The sequence below is a fragment of the Neopsephotus bourkii genome, unplaced genomic scaffold (assembly GCF_033783945.1).
Source record: "Neopsephotus bourkii isolate Nb327-2 ecotype Australia unplaced genomic scaffold, CSIRO-AGI_Nbou_v1 NB_1526, whole genome shotgun sequence".
In the NCBI taxonomy this organism is placed as follows: Eukaryota; Metazoa; Chordata; class Aves; order Psittaciformes; family Psittacidae; genus Neopsephotus; species Neopsephotus bourkii.
Genome location: NW_026902002.1, coordinates 7,066,522 through 7,085,472, shown reverse-complemented (window position 1 = coordinate 7,085,472; position 18,951 = coordinate 7,066,522). Strand labels below are relative to the sequence as shown.

At 40.1% G+C, this 18,951-nt stretch overlaps 1 protein-coding gene across 5 annotated transcripts in view; it reads left to right on the top strand.

Annotated features, from left to right (window-relative positions):
- The window catches only part of USP37 (ubiquitin specific peptidase 37), a 33,057-nt gene that overhangs the window by 8,384 nt on the left and 5,722 nt on the right, over positions 1–18,951 (top strand). For 3 of the 5 annotated variants that reach the window (XR_009727986.1, XM_061370187.1, XM_061370186.1), the window contains 12 exons: positions 1,119–1,203; positions 2,243–2,404; positions 2,862–2,993; positions 3,651–3,774; positions 4,045–4,250; positions 5,490–5,607; positions 6,823–6,902; positions 8,261–8,425; positions 9,834–9,899; positions 11,019–11,169; positions 14,879–15,131; positions 17,531–17,697. Coding sequence is in view for 4 of the 5 variants with exons in the window: in XM_061370187.1 (XP_061226171.1) it covers positions 1,119–1,203; positions 2,243–2,404; positions 2,862–2,993; positions 3,651–3,774; positions 4,045–4,250; positions 5,490–5,607; positions 6,823–6,902; positions 8,261–8,425; positions 9,834–9,899; positions 11,019–11,169; positions 14,879–15,131; positions 17,531–17,697 (1,709 nt within the window). In the remaining variant the exon portion in view is untranslated. The remainder of the gene's footprint in view (positions 1–1,118; positions 1,204–2,242; positions 2,405–2,861; positions 2,994–3,650; positions 3,775–4,044; positions 4,251–5,489; positions 5,608–6,822; positions 6,903–8,260; positions 8,426–9,833; positions 9,900–11,018; positions 11,170–14,878; positions 15,132–17,530; positions 17,698–18,951) is intronic. The other 2 variants (XM_061370189.1, XM_061370188.1) reach the window with 2 other exon arrangements.

Genomic DNA, 18,951 nt, shown 5'->3' with positions numbered 1-18,951 from the left:
AACGCCTCAGGATTCCCTTTTTGGTTGCTTTTTTGTCTATTTTTAAAGCTCTCCTTTGCTGGTAATGCCCATATGAATTGTAGGCTGGGTTTTTTTGTGCTCAAAATGTGTACTGATTGCTGTTACTTCCCTGTCTCTTCCCTTAGAGAACTTAGAGGGGGAAGTATTTAGGGCTAGGATTTTCATGCTGTTTGTGCCAAAGTTCTGTTGGGTACTGGTGTGTGACAACGTTTTATAGACAATACAGAAATATTGACAGTATGTATATAAGCTAGTAAGTGGCACCGTTCATTTCTGCTCGTAGATACTGAGCCTCTTTCCCCATAAAGGGGAATTCATTCAAGATACTGTTCTTATGAGAAATGTTGCCGAATTCATTCTTCTTCTAGTGCAGCTGTGGTGGCACAAGTATGTTGTTAGAGGAGCCAGTAAGGTGAATGTTTATATCTGAAAAGTTGTGTTGCTCTTTAGGGTCAAAAGTAGAATTTATGCGTATATACCTGCAATGTCAGGCAGCAGGGTTGTGAACTTACTTCGTGTATCTGCATTTTTGAAAGTTGCATGCTTCAAACCACTTCAAGCTGAGATAGAAGCAGATTCTTATTAAACTAAATTACAGTGTGATTCATTGTAGTAGGTAAGGTTTTGACTCTTGAGAACTTTTAATGTGGCACTGTCTGAGACATTAGGGTCTCACGATCCGACACAGTGATATCAGGACAATGAAACAATCATAGGTTGCCTCAAGCATGTACTAATTTACTGTGGAATTTGGAGTGGGAAGAGAAACTGTTTCCACTTCTGCATATTTACCTTGAGTTTTGAGAACCTGGTATTGGAAATCATTAGTGAGTTTTCTGTTACATGTATCTTGTGTATGGGAACAAGAGGTTGATGTTATCTTTGAGATACTTTAGACCATTCAATGACTCTTCAATGTTTCATATTGCAGTTTGGATTTGATTGAGATTATGGTACTAAATTCAAGTAAAACTCCAGCATGTCTTTAATTACGTATGATTAATACTGACCAAGTATTTTCACTAAATAATTTTAAATTAGTAACATAAATAGCTGAGTTGCCTGGAACAAAATGACCTGCCTCTCTGTCTTTCAAGGTATTTTACCGCTGCAGTCATCATCCTTTTATAGTAGTCGGTCTTCATCAAAAGAGTACTCCAGTGGCAGTTCCACCCTGGACAGGTAGGACTGATTCACTAGCATGAACTCTCAATGACAGTTCTTTCCTAGGAATTAGGATCTTTAGTTTCCTGAGTGTTTACCACATGGTATATAGCTTATATGCATAAAACGTGTGTGTGTATATGTGCATACACACACTTTTATTTTTCACTCATCTTCAAACTCCAGTTACTGCTTGCACTAGATAGACTTCCTAAAATCACCCAAGTCTGTTGTACTTATTGTGAATGATTGGTCCTGATGTATTTAAGCTCTAGTTAGTTCAAATTCTATATAAACTCTGGAACTTCAGACTGAATCTTTGCTTCATTTTCCCAAGTAGCTAAATGGCATGAAACTATATAATATTCAGTATTATATATGATACTGAATCCTGCTGAGGTTGGAATTCTTCTGTATTAGACACTGCAATCAAACTGTTAGTCTCTTACCTAGATAGATGAGATACAAGATCAGGGAAGAAAAGCAGCATTGTCCACGCCTTACACACAAGGGACTGAGTGACTAGGTTGCAGGAGGCTGAAAAACAGGACTCTGGCCCAGATGTGAATTTTAAGTATATCTTAGGAGAGGTGATCTCATGCTGCATGATCATTCTTTGTCTCATCATACAGTGTGGAGAATTCTTATCTTAACTGTTACCTTAAAGACAAAGGTTATCTTGAAGGCCGGGTTGGATGAGGCTTTGAGCCGCCTGGTTTAGAGGAAGGTGTCCCTGGCCATGGTAGGGAGTTTGGAACTAGATGATCTTTAAGGTCTTTTCTAACCCAAACCATTCTGCAGTTCTGTGATAAAAGACTTGGTTAGGCTGCATGCACACCTGTGGATGTAAGAAAATTTAACCAAACAAAATATTAAGGTGCTCAGGAAAAGTTCCCTCTTTCTCACACATCTTTTGCATTATGATTCATACCAGTTACCTTGTGTGGCCTTACCACCCCTTGTTTTCTATAGTGATACAATTCCAGTGTCATGGACTATAGCTATTTAAGGAAGAGTATTGGAAATCTTACACTTCTTATCTTTTTTATGCTTTTAGGTCTAGTGTATCCAGCCAGAACCCTTCAGCCAAAAGAAGCCTAGGATTTCTTTCTCAGCCTGCCCCTCTTTCTGTTAAAAAAATGAGATCTAATCAAGATTACACAGGGTGGAACAAACCCCGAGTGCCCCTTTCCACCCATCCTCAACAGCAACTACAAGGGTAACTCTAATTTTCATTATTTAACATGCACACTTTGATCATCAGAACATCTGCATTCTTGTTAGAGTTATTTAACAGGAAAAAAAAAAAAAAGACATTAATGGTCACTGAGACAGGGAATACTTTTCCTTGCTTGGAGAATAGGTGTTCTTAAATTCACTTCCTGAGAATTTAAGAGATACAATAATTTCAGTTAATTCATGCTTCTCTCCTACACTTCCATGATTAATTTCTCTGTCTTGTGCATATATACATTGTTTTTTAAATTTTGATTGCAGAAACTCATGGGTTCTTTCCTGCTAAATGCCACCTCCCATGAGTTTTCAGTTTAGTCTGAAGAGCAGACTCCAATGAGAAACACTGGGGTGGATGTCATATGTGTTGACAGTGTTGTGTTTAGCATTGGCATGTTTGTACATTGACGTAGGTACCATATTCAGTCTTTTTTCTCTTTCAGCTTCTCAAACTTGGGAAACACCTGCTATATGAATGCCATTCTACAGTCCTTGTTTTCAATTCAGTCTTTTGCTAATGATTTGCTCAAGCAGGGTATCCCATGGAAAAAAATTCCGCTGAATGCTCTTATCAGGTAAAATTCACTTTTCCAGGAAGGATATTTTCTTTCATTACTAAGAAATTAATTTTGTAATACTGAAGCACCTTTGTAGAGGGTAATTTTCACGTGTAGATAATAAATCCTAGAGCTGCCTGTGTTTTGGAGTTTTAATTTAGAAATAGGAAGTAGGTGCTTGAAAATTGCAGTGCTGAGTTACAGGCAGGCTTTTCTATCTTCTATATTTCTGGTGGCAAAGTGAAAAAAACAGAAACTACTCTGACCACGCAAATTGAATGTAACGATTTTGTGTTGGTTATTTTGGTGCCATGTGATTTCTTGTCTCCTATCAGTACAAATGTTTTCAAAAAGCACTGTGTTTTGGGTTTTTTTCCCCCTTGTAAAAACTATAGCAGAAATAAGTTGTAGAACTTTATAAAGCTCTTCTCTGCCTTAAAAGCTTGTGATTACTTTTTTTTGTTAGAGTCCTAGTCCAGTGACAGTCTCAAATGAGATTTCAAAATACTTGAAATGGAAAAAGTTAATTGTATATGATAAATTCTCATACAGAACCACTTAGCCACTTACCACAGGACAAAAGCTTTTAGAGACACTTAAAATGAGGTATTGTGAGTTTTGTTTCTCTGAAGTCCTGGAAAGCCAATCAGTGTTTCATTGCATTGACTTCTGCAGACGTTTTGCCCATCTGCTTGCTAAAAAGGATGTCTGCAGCCCTGAGGTTAAGAAGGAGCTGCTCAAGAAGGTGAAAAGTGCCATTTCAGCTACTGCAGAGAGATTTTCTGGGTACATGCAAAACGTAAGTACCATATTGACTAGAAACAGTTACGTGTGATTTGTTCAGTGTTTGGACTGCATTGAACGCCTGTCAGGCTTCAGCTCTATTTGACAGTGACTTGAGCTTTTGACTGAATGACAACAACTGCCTGCTGTGTTTTAGAGCAGAACTGCCTTGGTATTGCTGAGTGCAATGAGCTAAAATACAATTTCCCCAGTCTGTGCATGTGTTGAGAGAAAGATACTGAATGGACTTGTGCAGAATCACATGATGAGTTTACCCTGTTTCTAGGATGCACATGAGTTCTTGAGCCAGTGCCTGGATCAGCTGAAGGAAGACATGGAAAAGTTAAACAAAACTTGGAAGAGCGAGCCAGTCCCTAATGAGGAGAACTCACCAGGACGGGCTTCTGATGACCTCTCAGCCACCAAAGTTTATACATGTCCAGTTATCAGTAACTTAGAGTTTGAGGTTCAACATTCTATCATTTGCAAAATGTAAGTATGCTTGAGAGCTTTTGTCATACTTGCCTTAAATGACGCTTAAGTGTTCCTGTCTTACATGACTTCATCGTCAGGTTAGAACTACAACTAAGAACTATTTGATTTCCAATATTTAGAAAATATGCTATGGTCTAAGAATGCTGTAAACCTCACACCGTGCTGTCTGCTGCTACAGACCTTCTTTGAACAGTCTCATACCATCTGATTATTCGTTACATATCCAGTGGAAAGCCTCTGTGCTTTGTTTGTTGTGTACTGGTTATATGAGAATAGAGAGAAAAGGGAGTTTTAGCCAAGTAATGTTATCTCTTAAATGATGGGAAGCCATGATTTTAATTTGCTCTTTCCAAGGGCTTCCAGGCAGTGGCATTTCCTTCTATCTCTGTAGAACTGCAGAAAAAGATGTGGACCACTGTGAGCCAGTAGAATCAACTCTTTTCTGACCTAGCTGATTCTATGATTCTGTGTCCGCGCATTTGTTGTGTATGACCTGTGCAGCAGATTGCCGCTCGGGATGCTTGCATGCCACAGTTTTCATGAACACAAATGTCTGGGGATATTACTTTGTGTGTACTGCATTAGTTCCCTAAAATAATTATAAGTAAATTGTGTGCAGCTAATAATTATAATTAGTTAAGACGTACTATTATAGGGTTCTTTTTTCGTTGGTTGGGTTTTTTCTTCCAAAGCACACCATGAGAAAATGGAGAGGTTTTCTGTGGGGTTTTTGTGGTTTGGGTTTTGGTTTGGTTTGTTGTTTTTTTGGGGGGAAGGGGGAGTTTGCTATTGTTTTATTGTTTGGTTTGTGGTTTTTTGTTTTTAAGGATGGACTCTACTATTTTCTTTCTAAAAACAGTTTAAAAGTATTTCTAGGCTTCCCCTTCTGTGCTAGGCTCACTTCTTTTCTCCTAAGAATGCTGAATGAAGAAGACAAGTTCAGCTGCATAGCAGTCACTTTGATTTCCTGATCACTTGCCTCTCCAAAGCACTCTGTGGTTTTTTTGTTCTCACCCTTAAACAAATGTTTCTTTCAACTTCTAAAGCATCAAAGTGAAATCACAAAATTCAACTTTGTCATAAGCAAGCAGTTCAATTTTAAGTAAAAATAGATTGATCAAGTTACTTTAGCCTAAAAATGTAAGTTGCCGTTAATTTCAAATATATTTTCCATTGGGCTTACAATAAACATGTTTCTTTTCCATTAGGCTTACAATAAACATGTTTCTTTTCTAGGTGTGGTGAAACAGTCACTAAACGTGAACAGTTTAATGACCTCTCCATTGACCTTCCTCGAAGAAAGAAGTTGCTTCCTTCACGGTCGATCCAGGATTCCCTTGACCTCTTTTTTCGGGTACATAGTTTTGGAGGGGTTGTTTTATTCAGTGTGAAGTATGTGTAGGTTATGTGCCACATGGAAATTTTTATTGTATAGCTGATTATTAGTTTCTGTGACAGTGATTTCAGGCACGTAAAACAATCAGCTTTGCACTTTTTTGAGGTTTGTACATTAACAATACACAGTGGTTGTATTGTAAAATGCTGTACAGACATTAACCGATCCTTACAATACTGCTGTGAAATAGGTATACTTCCCCATTTTGTAATGGAAGAATTGAGGCATAAACGAATACAAAGGAGAGAAAGGGAGGCTGTCAGGCTGAGATACTTGCTGAGAGGAATTGCTGCTTCCTCTCCTGGGTGAGGGTGCTTCAACAGCTTATGTACTGGCTTAAATTAGTGTGGAAGAAAAAGGTCATGCAGATACAATTATAGCTGTAGTATATGGATGCTCATCTTGTAAGTAGAGCTTCAAGGTGAGGTTTCTGAAAGCTAAAAATGAGCCTTACCTCTGAATTAGTGACGTGTTTTGGCATATCTTGAGGCAGACCTGTGGTTTTTCTCCATTTACAGATAGCGTTTTTAGCAGAATAATAGATGTGCTTATTCGCCTAAAAGCTTGTGGAGGTCGTATGATTATTTTTTTTTTAAAGTTAATTATAGTGGTCATTTGGCTTCACTTAAAGAAAATGGCTGCAGAAATGTTTGATGGCTAAGTCACGTAATTTCAACACAGTGATGCTTCCCATTATGCTGCCTGTTCAAAAGCGTGCAGCACATCCGTGACAAGTTTAGATGAGGGTATCTTTTCAGGAACAAAGGTGAGGTTTTGAACAAGGGAGAGAAAACTTCATGTCAAATTGCCTTTCACCAAAGGTTATTATGACAAAAAAAATACCCCTGTATATGGGAGAGAAAATTGTAAACTTACAGACCTGTCCTCTCTCTTTGGAAGCTAATTTGTCTCGACTGTGGCTGATTCACTAGCTTGCAATAGACTTAAAGGAAAAATTCCACTTATGTTAGTGGATGTTGTCAGCATCTATGCTCTGCTCCTCGTCCTCTTATCAGATGCCCTCTTGTTAGGTCATGTTGAAGGCCATTTTAATTTTGAGTGTGACGGCTATTTTGAAGAGCTTCCATGACAGCCAGAAGTGATGTGCTTTCTGCTGAGATCCGTTTGATGTGTCTTTTGTTCCACTAGTCATTTTTCTGTTCTCTTAAACAGGCAGAGGAGATTGAGTATTCCTGTGAGAAGTGCAATGGAAAGTCTGCTGTTGTCACACACAAGTTCAACAGGCTTCCCAGGTAAATGTTGGTATCTGTTCCTCTCTTTCCTGGAAGCACGTGTTAACAAAAGTGCAAACAGAAGTGCTCTGAAGAGCAAAGCTGGGAAAATGTGTAGGATGGCATGTACAGTGGTCAGCATGTGAGAAAGATGCATAGTCTTCATACTGTTCTTCAGTTTTCCTCTGAAGAAGCTCCTAGGCACCCTCTTTAACGCATCTTTCTTCCTCCCTACCACTACACAGGGCTGAGTTTTCCCCTTTCTCTTTTCTTGAGGTTTCTGGGGGGTGAGGGAAGCAGAAACTATAAATACATCCTGGAAGTTAAATATTTTCTGCTCAGCTGATCTGGTGGGCAGGACTGAGTTGGAGGCATTTAGTGCCAGAAGGTATAGAGAGAGTTTTGCTTTGATCAGTTAATTCTTACCATGCTGATACCTGTTTTCTCTCTCAGCAAGGATAGCCCTTTAAGGAAGAAGCAAACACTTAGAGGGCTAATGGCACACTCAATAGTCTCTGACTTTGTGGTTGGGTTTAGCTCATTATTTAGGGTGGAAGCACATGGAGGTAAGGATCATGTTCTCATGGGATGTAAAGCATTGAGTCTTTTGGATAACTTTATCTGGCCTATGTCCCACGTGTACACATGCTGAACCCTGTAACTCAGTAGTTAGCATGAGCTTTGCTTAAATAGTGTATTTATGAAAGCACTGCAAAACCCTTGTCAAAGCTTTTGAACATTAGCACAACAGAAGTGATGGTACAGCTAAATGAACTATATAGACAGTACATTACATGAGTTATGCCATGTGTGGCATAAGGGAAAGGGTTCAATGTAAGGAGGCCTTTTCAGGCTCTTTATGCTGTGTGATAAAAATCTCTTAAAATGAAAGTGTCATGACAGATAAACTGAGTGCACATCTTGCACTATTGATGAGGCGTAGTTCCTCATCAATTTTGGGTAGCTATGTGATCTCTCCATTGCAGTTTTAAATATCTGGGAGTAATATACCAGCATTCTGTCCTATAATTGTAACATTTTTATTGTTTCTTACCTCTCACTGCATAGCAGAAATAATGAGTTTGGCAAAAGCTGCTTGTTTGTGCCTGCCCGAAGAGCAAGGTGATGCAGACCAAAGCAGAAAGCCTTTTCAGTCGACAGAGTCTGCACTCTGCACCTTGCACAAAGTTGAGTGATCCACAGGAGAGTAATCACCTGTCTCTTGCCACGTAAGAGATGGGTAGTGCTTCCCTACCACCCCAAAGTAATGATCTGTTTTAGACTCAGATGAATGCGTTTTGTAAACAGGGCTACTTGGCTTTTGAATGGGATTTCTCTCTTTTGTCTTGAGACTAACTCTTGTTCTGTATCTCTCCTAGAGTCCTGATTCTTCATCTGAAACGATACAGCTTCAATGTAGCATTGTCCCTCAATCATAAAGTTGGGCAGCAGGTGGTTATTCCAAGATACTTGACCCTGCTTTCACACTGTACGGAGAACACTAGGCTGCCGCTGACACTGGGATGGAGCGTTCATTCTGCAGTGTAAGTGGTTGATCTGTGGCCTGTTAACCACACCTGCCCCAACGCAGGCAGTTGTCAGATCTCCAGAAAATGGCTGGGCAAGGAAACTTGCAAAATTATGCGGCTTCAGATGTATGCTGCTAGTTTGGAATGGTGCTGTCATGCGTGGAAAGGGAGCATAACAGAAGCAGTAGGGAGAGCTGGTGAGGCATTATCTAGGGAACATTTGGTATGATAATGTTCTTTACTGTCCTTGAAAATAACCTTCCTTTTGAAGAGAGCTTCTGTTAGTAATTTCTAAAATGTATGCCTCTTGGTCCAAAATAATCTAGATTATCTTCCCCTTCACAACACAGTTAACTCTGCTTAGGACCTATAACATCCTACCTTTCTCTGCTGATTTCCACTTGCACCTCCTGTGCTATCATTCTTCTTTTGTCTTTCCTATGCCACTGTAGTATCGGAGCACTTCACATGCTGAAAATACTCCCTCCTTTTCCCTGTGACAGTTATTTCTGTGCAGCTGCTTGTCGTATGACAGAGAGATTAAATGTGCCAGTTGTCACATAGGAAGTATGTGGCAGAATAAGGATCAAGAAGCCCTTAGGTCTCTTGTCCTTGCCTAGTGACATAACCACAGCGGCTGTAGCAATGTGTTCAGTCAGCAGTGTGGCGTGTGTTCTTGTGCTGAACTTTCAGTGGTGTTTGAGACTTACGCGGATGTTTCACAAGTTTGATTTAACAAGAGAAATCTTAAACCCAACAAGCAGCTTAAGCAAACCAGAGCAGAAAAACTTGAAAACGTGTTTGAAATAGCTTTCCACTGGCTTTTTGTAGTCACTGAAACCATTCTGATTGACTGGAGAGCGAAAGGGTGGAGAGCAGCAGCCCTGTTTTGAGGGGGAAGATTAGAAAAGATTTCTGCATTGGCAGCCATCTGATGGGTAGGTGTGTAGTGATAGTGATGGACCTTGAGGAGCCCGTGAAAGGATTAAAAGCAGCAGGAAGTTTGTCCAGAAGAATCTAGGTAAGGGAGGAGAAACAGAGATGTGGGACATGCCTGAAAACCGGCTGATCCAGATAGCAGTAGCAGACTGTGGTTTGGGAGCAGGAACTCAAGTGTTGGTGGGAATAAAAAATAATGAGTTGTCTTGACATGGGAGCCCAAAGCCTTTAATTTGTGAGCTTGTCCCTAAGGGTGCACCATTAAGAACTGGATCAAGTTTAAAGGATTATATATGGTTTTGAACAACTATTGTATATTTATAGCATGATGGAGTTATTACTCTAAATCTAAGCAATTAGCAAGTACGTAATGGTGCTCTGCTTGTTTCTTTGGTCATGGATTTGCATGCATAGCAGACAAGTAAATACTTATTTTTTTAAGACTCTGACTGCTGCAATAAATACTTTGTGTTTTTCTTAATAGTCCCCGTCCTTTGAAAGCCTCCCAGATGGTGAATTCCTGTACTGTAAGCACTTCCACATCTTGTAGGTGAGTTATAGGTATGAAATGCCTGCGACTTGGTGTTTCGTGGGATAATTTTTAAGGCATTTTAACATTTTGTAATTCTTCTTTAGCCTTTCCCCTTTTCCTATTTATTTTCTTTCTACCTTTTTCTAGTTTAGTAAAATGTTTCAGATACTGTCTTTTTTCCCATCTGTTTTTTATTGGTGTTACATGCTAGCTGAAGTTAATATCCATGGTGCAGTTTGCCTAGTTGAAGTGATCACCTCTGAGAGCTTGTAAGTCAGCAAAGATAACTTGTCAGAAGGCTGAGCATCAGAATGAGAACTGGATTTAGTTGGTACAGGTGCCAGATCTCTTAAATTAGCTTGCATTTTAGTTGCAAGTCACATATGTAAGAAGCAAAGTGGTTTCTAAATCTGTGGTCCGGCTCCTTTCTCTGTTCTGGCTCTATGGAGCCCCAGTGTGTGTTTTGGGAACAGGTGGTTAGTTCCTTAAGTTTATGTGCAAAGATGAGAGGATGATGCTTTTATAAGCAGTTTTGAAAGGCCAGATTTTGATCCAGTGCAAAATGTGATATCACACTGCATAGTTTTGAATAGTCAGAATACTTAAAGACCAGATTTCCTAATTGAGCAGAAATGGTGACTTTTGCCATCAACCTTGTCTTCTGTTCAGGAAAACTGAAAAACTCGTGCAGGTTTGCACTTTTTATATCCTAGCAAAGGTGTGGGAAGGCGCTGTGTCCAGCTAAGTAAACTTCAGAAGTCAAATGGTTTGTGCAGAGTTCTGTGTGTTACCGTGGACTTGACTCAGATGAGTACTGTGAGGGATTATGAGGTTATAAAGTGCAGAATCTTTGGCCTTAGAAGCAAAAGCCACACACTTGGTAACTTTTAACGTTGCAAGTTGCTGTTGCAGGCTTGAAGCTGGTATCTCAGTTACTCTAGTAAAAGAGACCTTTTCTGAAAACCCTGCTCACTATGTTAACAAATTGTCATTGTCAGTTGATGCGGTTTGTTCCCAAAATTGTACTGTCCCACAGTGTGAAAGTTGAGTGTAACACTTCTTTAACAGTTACTTCAAAACAGATTTGTACAATGCTACAGTGCTTTAAAGTTTTATAGCCATGTTTTTAACTTACAGAAAATACGCTTTCAAGTCAAAGAGCTCCTCAGCACTCTCTGTAGACTCTGACAGCGATGATGAGCCATTGAAACGCTCTGTTGCCCATAGCCAAAGGTTGTGTAACGTACAGAGCAAGGATCAGCAACAGCCACAAGAAGAGCCTGAAAAGGTAAGGGGGAAAAGCACACTTTCATATACACAGATCCTGCATGTGCTCATGTCTGGGCTGTGCTTTTCTAAGCACAGACTGTGAGTAAAATTGATACAAGGTAAGGGGGGGGGGGGAGGAGGGTGTCACCTAATTAGCACTGTGAGATGTTGGAAGGGAGTGCTTTGCTAATTGACCTCTCTGTACTGTTGCTTTGGATTCCCACTGGGAACAGAGGTAATTGCATTGCATTGCATTGAGTTTTCAAGTTGGTATACCAGCTGCTTAGCAGTTTTGTCAGTCCTTTGGGTAGCTTTCATTAATACTGAACCAGGCTGAAATATAATGGGATGTAAATGCAGTAAAGCCCTTGATTAAATTAGGTCCAGTACAAGTTGGGCCGAGCAAAATACTCAACTGAGAGAACTTCTCAGACATCCAATCTATGTCCCGTTTCAGGTATGGCTTTTCAAATGCTTTTGGAAACTGAAGCTATCAGCCTTTGGGGGCAGATGTGGAGAAGTGTGTAGAGACCAATTTCATTGGTGTAACGGCACATTTAACTTCAAACTGCCTTTAAGCTCTTCATTATGACTAGTATTAATGTTGCCAAGGTATTTTTTGCCTCTATCAGGGCAGTGCATTAGCAGGTAGATGAGTTGTGTGGGAAAGGAATGATGACCTAGAAGGGAAGTCAAGAAGCTTAGAGGATTATCTTGCAGTACCACTTTCTTCTATTAGTGTTGCAGGCCTAGTGCTTAGGACAAGTGTCCTGCATCTCTGCTTCTCTAAAGTTTTTGACAATGTTAATGGGGTTATTTTAATGAAGCAGAGACTTCTGGTCTTGATTATGGCATTAAAGAACAAGTGTAAAGCTGCCTGAATAGCAGTAGGTAACAAGAGGAGACTATCAGAGCTTTCTGATGGGAAGATCAAATCAGGGGAGGATTCTGATCTACTCAGTATTTAATAAATGATAAAATAGATAATGAGTATTACATTTTCAAAAGACCCAGAGCTGGGGAGGGCTGCCAGTATGTTGAAGCTCAGAACTACTGTTCAAAATGATCTTGACAAACCTGAGAAATGGCATAAAAATAGGGGGGTGGTTCAGGAGGAACAGGCTAAAGGTGCTAATCTTTGCAGGGCTAATTGGCCAGATGGGAACAGCTGGGAAAGCAGTGAGCCCTCAGAAAATGAATGAAAGGTGATGGTCGGTCACAAGGTCAGGCTGGTTGAAAACAGAAGCATATAGACAGAGGCGTAGCCTGCAGGTTGTGTGAAGTAACCCTCCTTGTTTCCTCAGCTGTTGAGCTGGGGTTCTGTATCCAGGTTTGGGCTCCAGGCTGAAAAGAGTTATAGATGAATCAGAGAAGGGCCAAAGGAGGGAAAGATTTTGAGAGAAAGAGCAGGCAAGTGAACTTGGGTCTTCAGTTTAAAGAGAGACCTAAACAAGACTTGTGTTTTCAAGGAAGGGAAAGAAATGGGTATAAATACTTGGGCTGTTTTCCATGCTTGTGATGGATAGAATAAGAACAAGAAGCAATAGCCTAAATTGTAGACAGTAATTTTTAGATTTGATATTAAGGCAAAATTCATGATGCTCAGAATGTTTAGGGATGGAATGGGTTGCTTTTGGAGAAAGCAGAAAACCTGTGTTGTTGAAGGGCTCAGGAGCAGTGTAGGCAACTGCTCTCCTGCATGGCACATCTGTACCTGCCTGCGGGTAGGGAAGGAAACTAGTTTGTCTTTGAAGTCCAAACTGTCCCAAACGGTTCTTCCTCAAGTTTTGTTTGTGAGGAAGTGTAGGTAGTCTCTATCACTGTGAGTGCAGAAATTGTGGGAATAAAACATATTAATTTGAATAGCAAATCAATTATAGGCTTTCCAGCCTGCTGTGGGAAAAGGGCAGTGGTGGTGATGATTCCACGTAAGTGACTTCATTCATTGTGGCCATGCACATTGGCCACTCCTCAACCACAGGCCTGACGAGCCACCTGTTACCATTAACCAGATCCTCTGTGCTTCTCAGTGTTGTCCTGAGAAGACCTGGTCCTGGTCCCTGGAAGTGGCATTACTGCTGCTGCACCATTTCCGTTGGTGTGCTTCTCATAGCAGCTGCGGATGGGGTTGCATTAGAGGCTTGGCAGTCACTTTGTAGGGCTGTATATCCCCTGCAGGGCAGTGCTTGCAGAACAGTGCTGCTGTGTGGGATAACAGCTGGAACAATGGGTGTATGCAATATTGGGTTGTAGGGCCAAATAGCAGTCATCCAGCTGAAGTGGGCAGAACTGTGATTTCTACCTCTGATGAAGTAGTATTTGAAGTACTTTTAATACTTATTTAAAGCAGCCTGTCTTGGAGTCTGAGCTACCTAAAATCTATGCAAATAATTTGTAATTGAAAAGTTGTATTCATATAATGCACAGATGCTGACAAGTCTTTAAAGTTCATCCACTGAAATAGTGGTGGTGGTTGGCAAAGTGCCCAGAACTAGTGTTTGCTGAAAAGCTAAACCAGTTTTGACATTGGTACCCTACAGGTGTAGAGAGAGAAATCAGAAAGCTTAAAAAGCAGGTACTCTGCTTTCCTTATTCAGTGCCTGAATAGATGTGAGGAGAGAGATTTAAATTTGTCACTTCTAATTCTTGGAGGTCAGGATGTCTAGAACAAGCAATTTAGTTTGCCAGTTCCTTTGCTGATCTTGCTTGATAAGCCAGTTTTAATACAAAATGTTTGTTATATGAAACTAGTCTTGTTCGTCAAAATTTTGCCATATTGAAGTAAAAAGCATCAATAAAAATGTATTTTTTATTCATTTTATCAAAGTTTTGAGATCCATCCGTATGCAGTTTGGAACAAGACCTGGACAAATACATTCTCATAGAAACTATTTTTGCCCATTTTTAACATAATAGAAGGGGAAAAAAATCTAAGCATATGCTAAGTAGTGTAATTATGAAAATATGTGTACATGGAAGTTAACCTCCTGATTAACAGTTAATATAAAAATGATTGAAATTACTATATTAGTTGCAAATCAGTATGATGTAGGAGTTAATGAGCATCAAATTTAGGAAGATAACTGAAAAAAAGAAAGATTCAGATTAAGACAAAAGTGGTTTTTCCTTCTTGCAATTTGAAGTCATTCTCTTCTCCCAAGGAAAGAATAATTCCCCCCCACACACACTCCTTTCTCTGGTTAACTGTTTCCTCATTTGATTTGCAGCATCCTGCCTCTCTCCCTCCCCCCTGCCCTGAAGATTTTATATGGCAAGTCTATAGCACCAAACCTGATTTTAATTGCTGTTCATACCAGCCTTGTTTCAGTTCCTGTCCCATCCCTATGTTCAAGTTCCATTATTCTTATGTTGCTGCTTCAGCCTTCGTTAACAGACTTGCAGTTTCACTACTTGTGCCTCATCACTGATTTGCCAGAGGCTTGAGGATTCATCAGAACCTAGAGGTAGAACACATGTGTTGAAGGAAAAGAAGGGAAGGGTTATCTTTTGTATGCTAATCCACAGGGCCTGTAAAAACTTGGTTATAGTTTATGTTTAAATATTCCTTGAAGTGAGCGTAGTTGCAAAGGTTGTCTCTCCATTGAGTCTCGTATAACTGTTTAATGTTGACAGAGCCAAGCTCCCACTCCCTGGGGTTAATAAAATAAAACTAAAGGTGATGCTATATACCTTTTTATTGAAGCACTTAATCATAACTCTTTCTACAGGGTTCAAAGAGAAGTAAAATGGAGGGCGATAAACCTGAGCTGGGTAATGCTGGTTTTGATGGGATGAGCGAAGATGAGCTGCTAGCAGCTGTCTTAGAGATTAGCAAAAGGGAAGCTTCTCTGTCTCTGAGCCATGATGAAGATAAGCCTACAAGCAGCCCAGACACTGGTTTTGGAGATGATGAAATTCAAGAGTTACCAGAAAGCCTGGAATCTATGGAGATGGAGAAACCAAAAGCAACATTAGACTCAGGTAAGGCAAACTACCTACCTTAGTTGGACTATAGTGAGCTAAAGTGGATTACTGATAGCATCAGGTTAGTAATGCATGGCAGCAGAATCTGGCTGTAAGTGCACTGCTGAAGCTACCTGGCTTCCTTAGTTTTGTTACTGTTGAATTCATTGAGCTGTGAAAATGTATTTTTTTGTATGTCTGTCGCCTCTCTGATAAAGGTGTGCTCATCTTCAGAGTTAATTCCCTTTGGGTTTTTTTCTTCTCTCTCCTGAGAGTTTCTGTACCAGACAATTCCATTTACTAAGATTTGGCAGTGTCTGGAACTTAATCTTCCATAATCAGGAAGCATTTTCATTTCTGCAGCAGTTGCAGCCAGGGCAGCACAGCAGCAGTGTTTACATTGCTGGTGTGCAAGATTGTTGTCTGGCGTGCATAAGGCTAGAGTGCTTTCATAAATGCAGTTGTTTTGTCACTAGTTCCTAAGTTACACTTATAGAGAGATAAATTACGTTTATCTCTGTGATTTTTTCCTAATACTTTTCAATGTGAGAGGAGACCCTTGAGCATAAGAGGCTTGGCATGTGAATTATGGCCTTTGACCCAGAAACACAGTTAAGTACAAGAAGAAGCCTGCTTGATCTCAGTGTAGGGAAATTGTCTTCTTTAGTTGGCAGAAGGAAATTTAAGCGTTTATCATTTGCTGTGTGCTGCATGCTTTCAGACAGATCTTAAATTCCACTAGCTTGGAAAAACAGGCCAACAGTATGCTCTCCTCCTCTAAGAGCCAGGAGGTTAATTATTAATAACAACAAGCACTGTTCTCAAAAATCACACTTGTTTCAATGGACAGCTTTCATGTTAGAAGGCAGAGCGTAAAGAAAACTGTAAGTCTGTGGTCAGCCCCATTTGTGCCCTCCTTAATGTACACTAATGTTCCTTACGGCTCTGTGAAAAGAGTTGTGAACATGGCCACATAAATGTAACTCCAGGTTTTCTTTGGAGAGTGTAATGTAATTATTTGAAGACTCTATTGTGACAGTGTGTGACACAGTATTGTGTCACTTTGTGGCAAGTATGTCTTTAATAAAAGTTTCTGTATTTTCTGATTAAGAATGAAGTAAACACTGAATATTACGTTGAGCTTTTTGTATTTGACTGTGTCTGACCAAAGCACTGCTTCAAAGCATTCTGCTTGGCATTCAGATGAGCTATGTGTGTATGCTGAGTTACCAGTTATGGCAGCTGGATGTAACATGCCCTGGGTTCACATTCCTGTTCTATTTAAAGGAAACTTAATTGCAGGAGATCCTTTGCTGTATCACGCAAGATGATTCTAAGCATGCTGGATTTAACCTAGTCCATTTTTTGTTACTGCCAGTAATAATATTTTGTTGTAAACACTGAATAATTTATGGGGCTTTCGAAAAAAGCTAATTTAGATATGGCAGAGGATGGGTTTTTTTTGCTACATGATCCTTAAATAACGGTTTTGTGAGTTGAGCGTTTCTTCTTATGCTGGAAGCATTCAAAGGTCATGTAATAAATTCAGTTGTTTTTCATCTTAAGAAGATTAGACTTGCAGATTATAGTTCTGGCTCTGGTGGTCTTGTGTTTAAGAGCTCACAGATGCTGAGACTGCCTTGTACAATCCTAGCTAATAACTAATGAGCAGATGTTCAAGTCTGCATAGGGCAAAACTATGAAAGCTTCACATGTTGCAGCGTGATAGCTGTGGGAGCAGGTCCTCACTTTCTCAGCTGCGAGCAGATGGGAGGTGTCTTGCACCTGCAGGAGATGTATGCAATGGTCGAATGAATGTTCATGCCAGAAGTTCCGTAAGATACTTCTGCCACAGCATTCACTTTAAAGGTGAACTAAAAAGTTATCATGTTCTTACACTTTTAATGCTGTAGGTGGTGTTCACAAGATTAAGTCTCTTACCTGAAGCAAAAAGTTAAAAATTTAAATAGTGCTTGAGATCCGTGCTTCCCTCTGTCTTACATATGATTTGGCTTTAACTGTAGCTTCATCTGTAGCATTCTGAGGTATAACATGCAATGCAAGTTTTTATAATCCACGGTTCTTTCTAGAGAAATTCAAGTGTCAGCTTCACGGCTGCAGAAACCTAGTGCCTTGTGACATCTTGCTTTAGTTAAAAGTTGCTGTTTCTGAACATAAAAGGATGAGAAGAGAGACAGGTTCAGGGATTCAGGAAATGATCCATTTTACACTTGTTGGAATAAGTGCAAGACTCTGCTTTGGAGCTTTTTCTGTTTGACTTGTGTGCTTCGTTCACGGTTGGTGAACTCTCGCTGTCAATAGATGTCACTGTGCTGCAAGGATTGTGGTGATGTAAAGAGGATTTAGCTGGTAACAGAAGACCCGGGAAAGCATAACTGTACTTTCTCATTCCCCAGGTCCTGCCAATTTCACTGAGATAACTAAAGATTTTGATGAGAATAAGGAAAACAAAACTCCGGAAGGCTCCCAAGGGGAGGTTGACTGGCTGCAGCAGTACGATATGGAGAGAGAGAGGGAAGAACAAGAGCTCCAGCAGGCGCTGGCTCAAAGCCTTCAAGAGCAAGTAAGAAATAAAGTTTGCTTCCTTGACTTCTCTTGCCCATCAATGGAAACCCAATGGCTGAAGGGAAAGCTGGTGTTTGGGCAGTAACTGCAGAGGGGTTTGCCTGCTTCACTTGAGAAAACCAGATGAAAGAAAGGTTCGGGTTTCTTCTAGCTCCAGTGTCAGAGTGATGGCACTGGATACATCTGGGCATGTTTTGTATGTGCATTGGAAACCACATATCACATCACAGACCTGCAGATTTCTCAGAGCTTTCCATGCACATTTATACACTGATGCTTGTAACATTATATAAAAATGATGATAAACTGAACTAAGCTCTTACTGCCTGTCAATGAGAACCAAGCTCACCTTTAGCTTCCCTGACAGTGGCTTCTTGCAACCTGTCATGTCAAGACTTAGTGAAAGTGGAAGGATTCAAACCAGATCCTAAGAACAACCGTGCTAGGTCACGTTAAAGATCTGTCTATCCCAGTGCCTCATTTCTAGTACTAGCCAGTAGAGGATTCTTAGTGAAGAAAGAATATAGGAACAGAGCATTTATATGATTTTTCCTCTGTTAGTAAATTGGAAATAGGATCTCAAGTTATTTCATCTAAAACAAGTCCTTCAAATTAGACTTGAAAAGAATTGGGTTATCGAGTTGTGTACTGACCATCTGTATTCCACTTAAATTTCAAGACCTCTAACTGATTTCCACAAGTTTAACCAAGCTGCTGAGAGTGAAGCAAGTGTTCAGCCAGGTCTTTCTTTAAATAGGTGCCCTTGTTTGCTCTCTATTAATACTAAAGCTGTCACAGTTTTCCTTATGAGATCTAATGTTTCCATGGCTCTCGGATTTTTCTCTCCCATTACTCATTATGAGGTGCTGGTTGGTGTGTTCCATGCCAGATGTAGCTTTGATTCAGCAATGCTGAGTAGTTTAACAAAGATTCCCAAATGCTTTAGAAATAGTAAGATAAAAGGCCTCATGCTAATAATGTAAAACTGCCCTTTGAGTGTTGTTCTGCTACAGTTCTGAAGCGAAAATCTGCTATTCTAATGATTCAGGCATGGAAATGTGGTAGCTGTGGTTATCTTCATTTGAAATACATAGTTAGGGTTCTGTGTTCAGGTGCACTGAAAGCGTTCAAACCCTGAATTAAGGAGCCAGCTCATTAAATATTATTGACTGGCTTGTTGCAGCTCCGATCTTTCCAAGAGTGGTGGGAGGAACAGGGGTGTGATGCTACCCGAAGATTAGAAGAGTTTGTT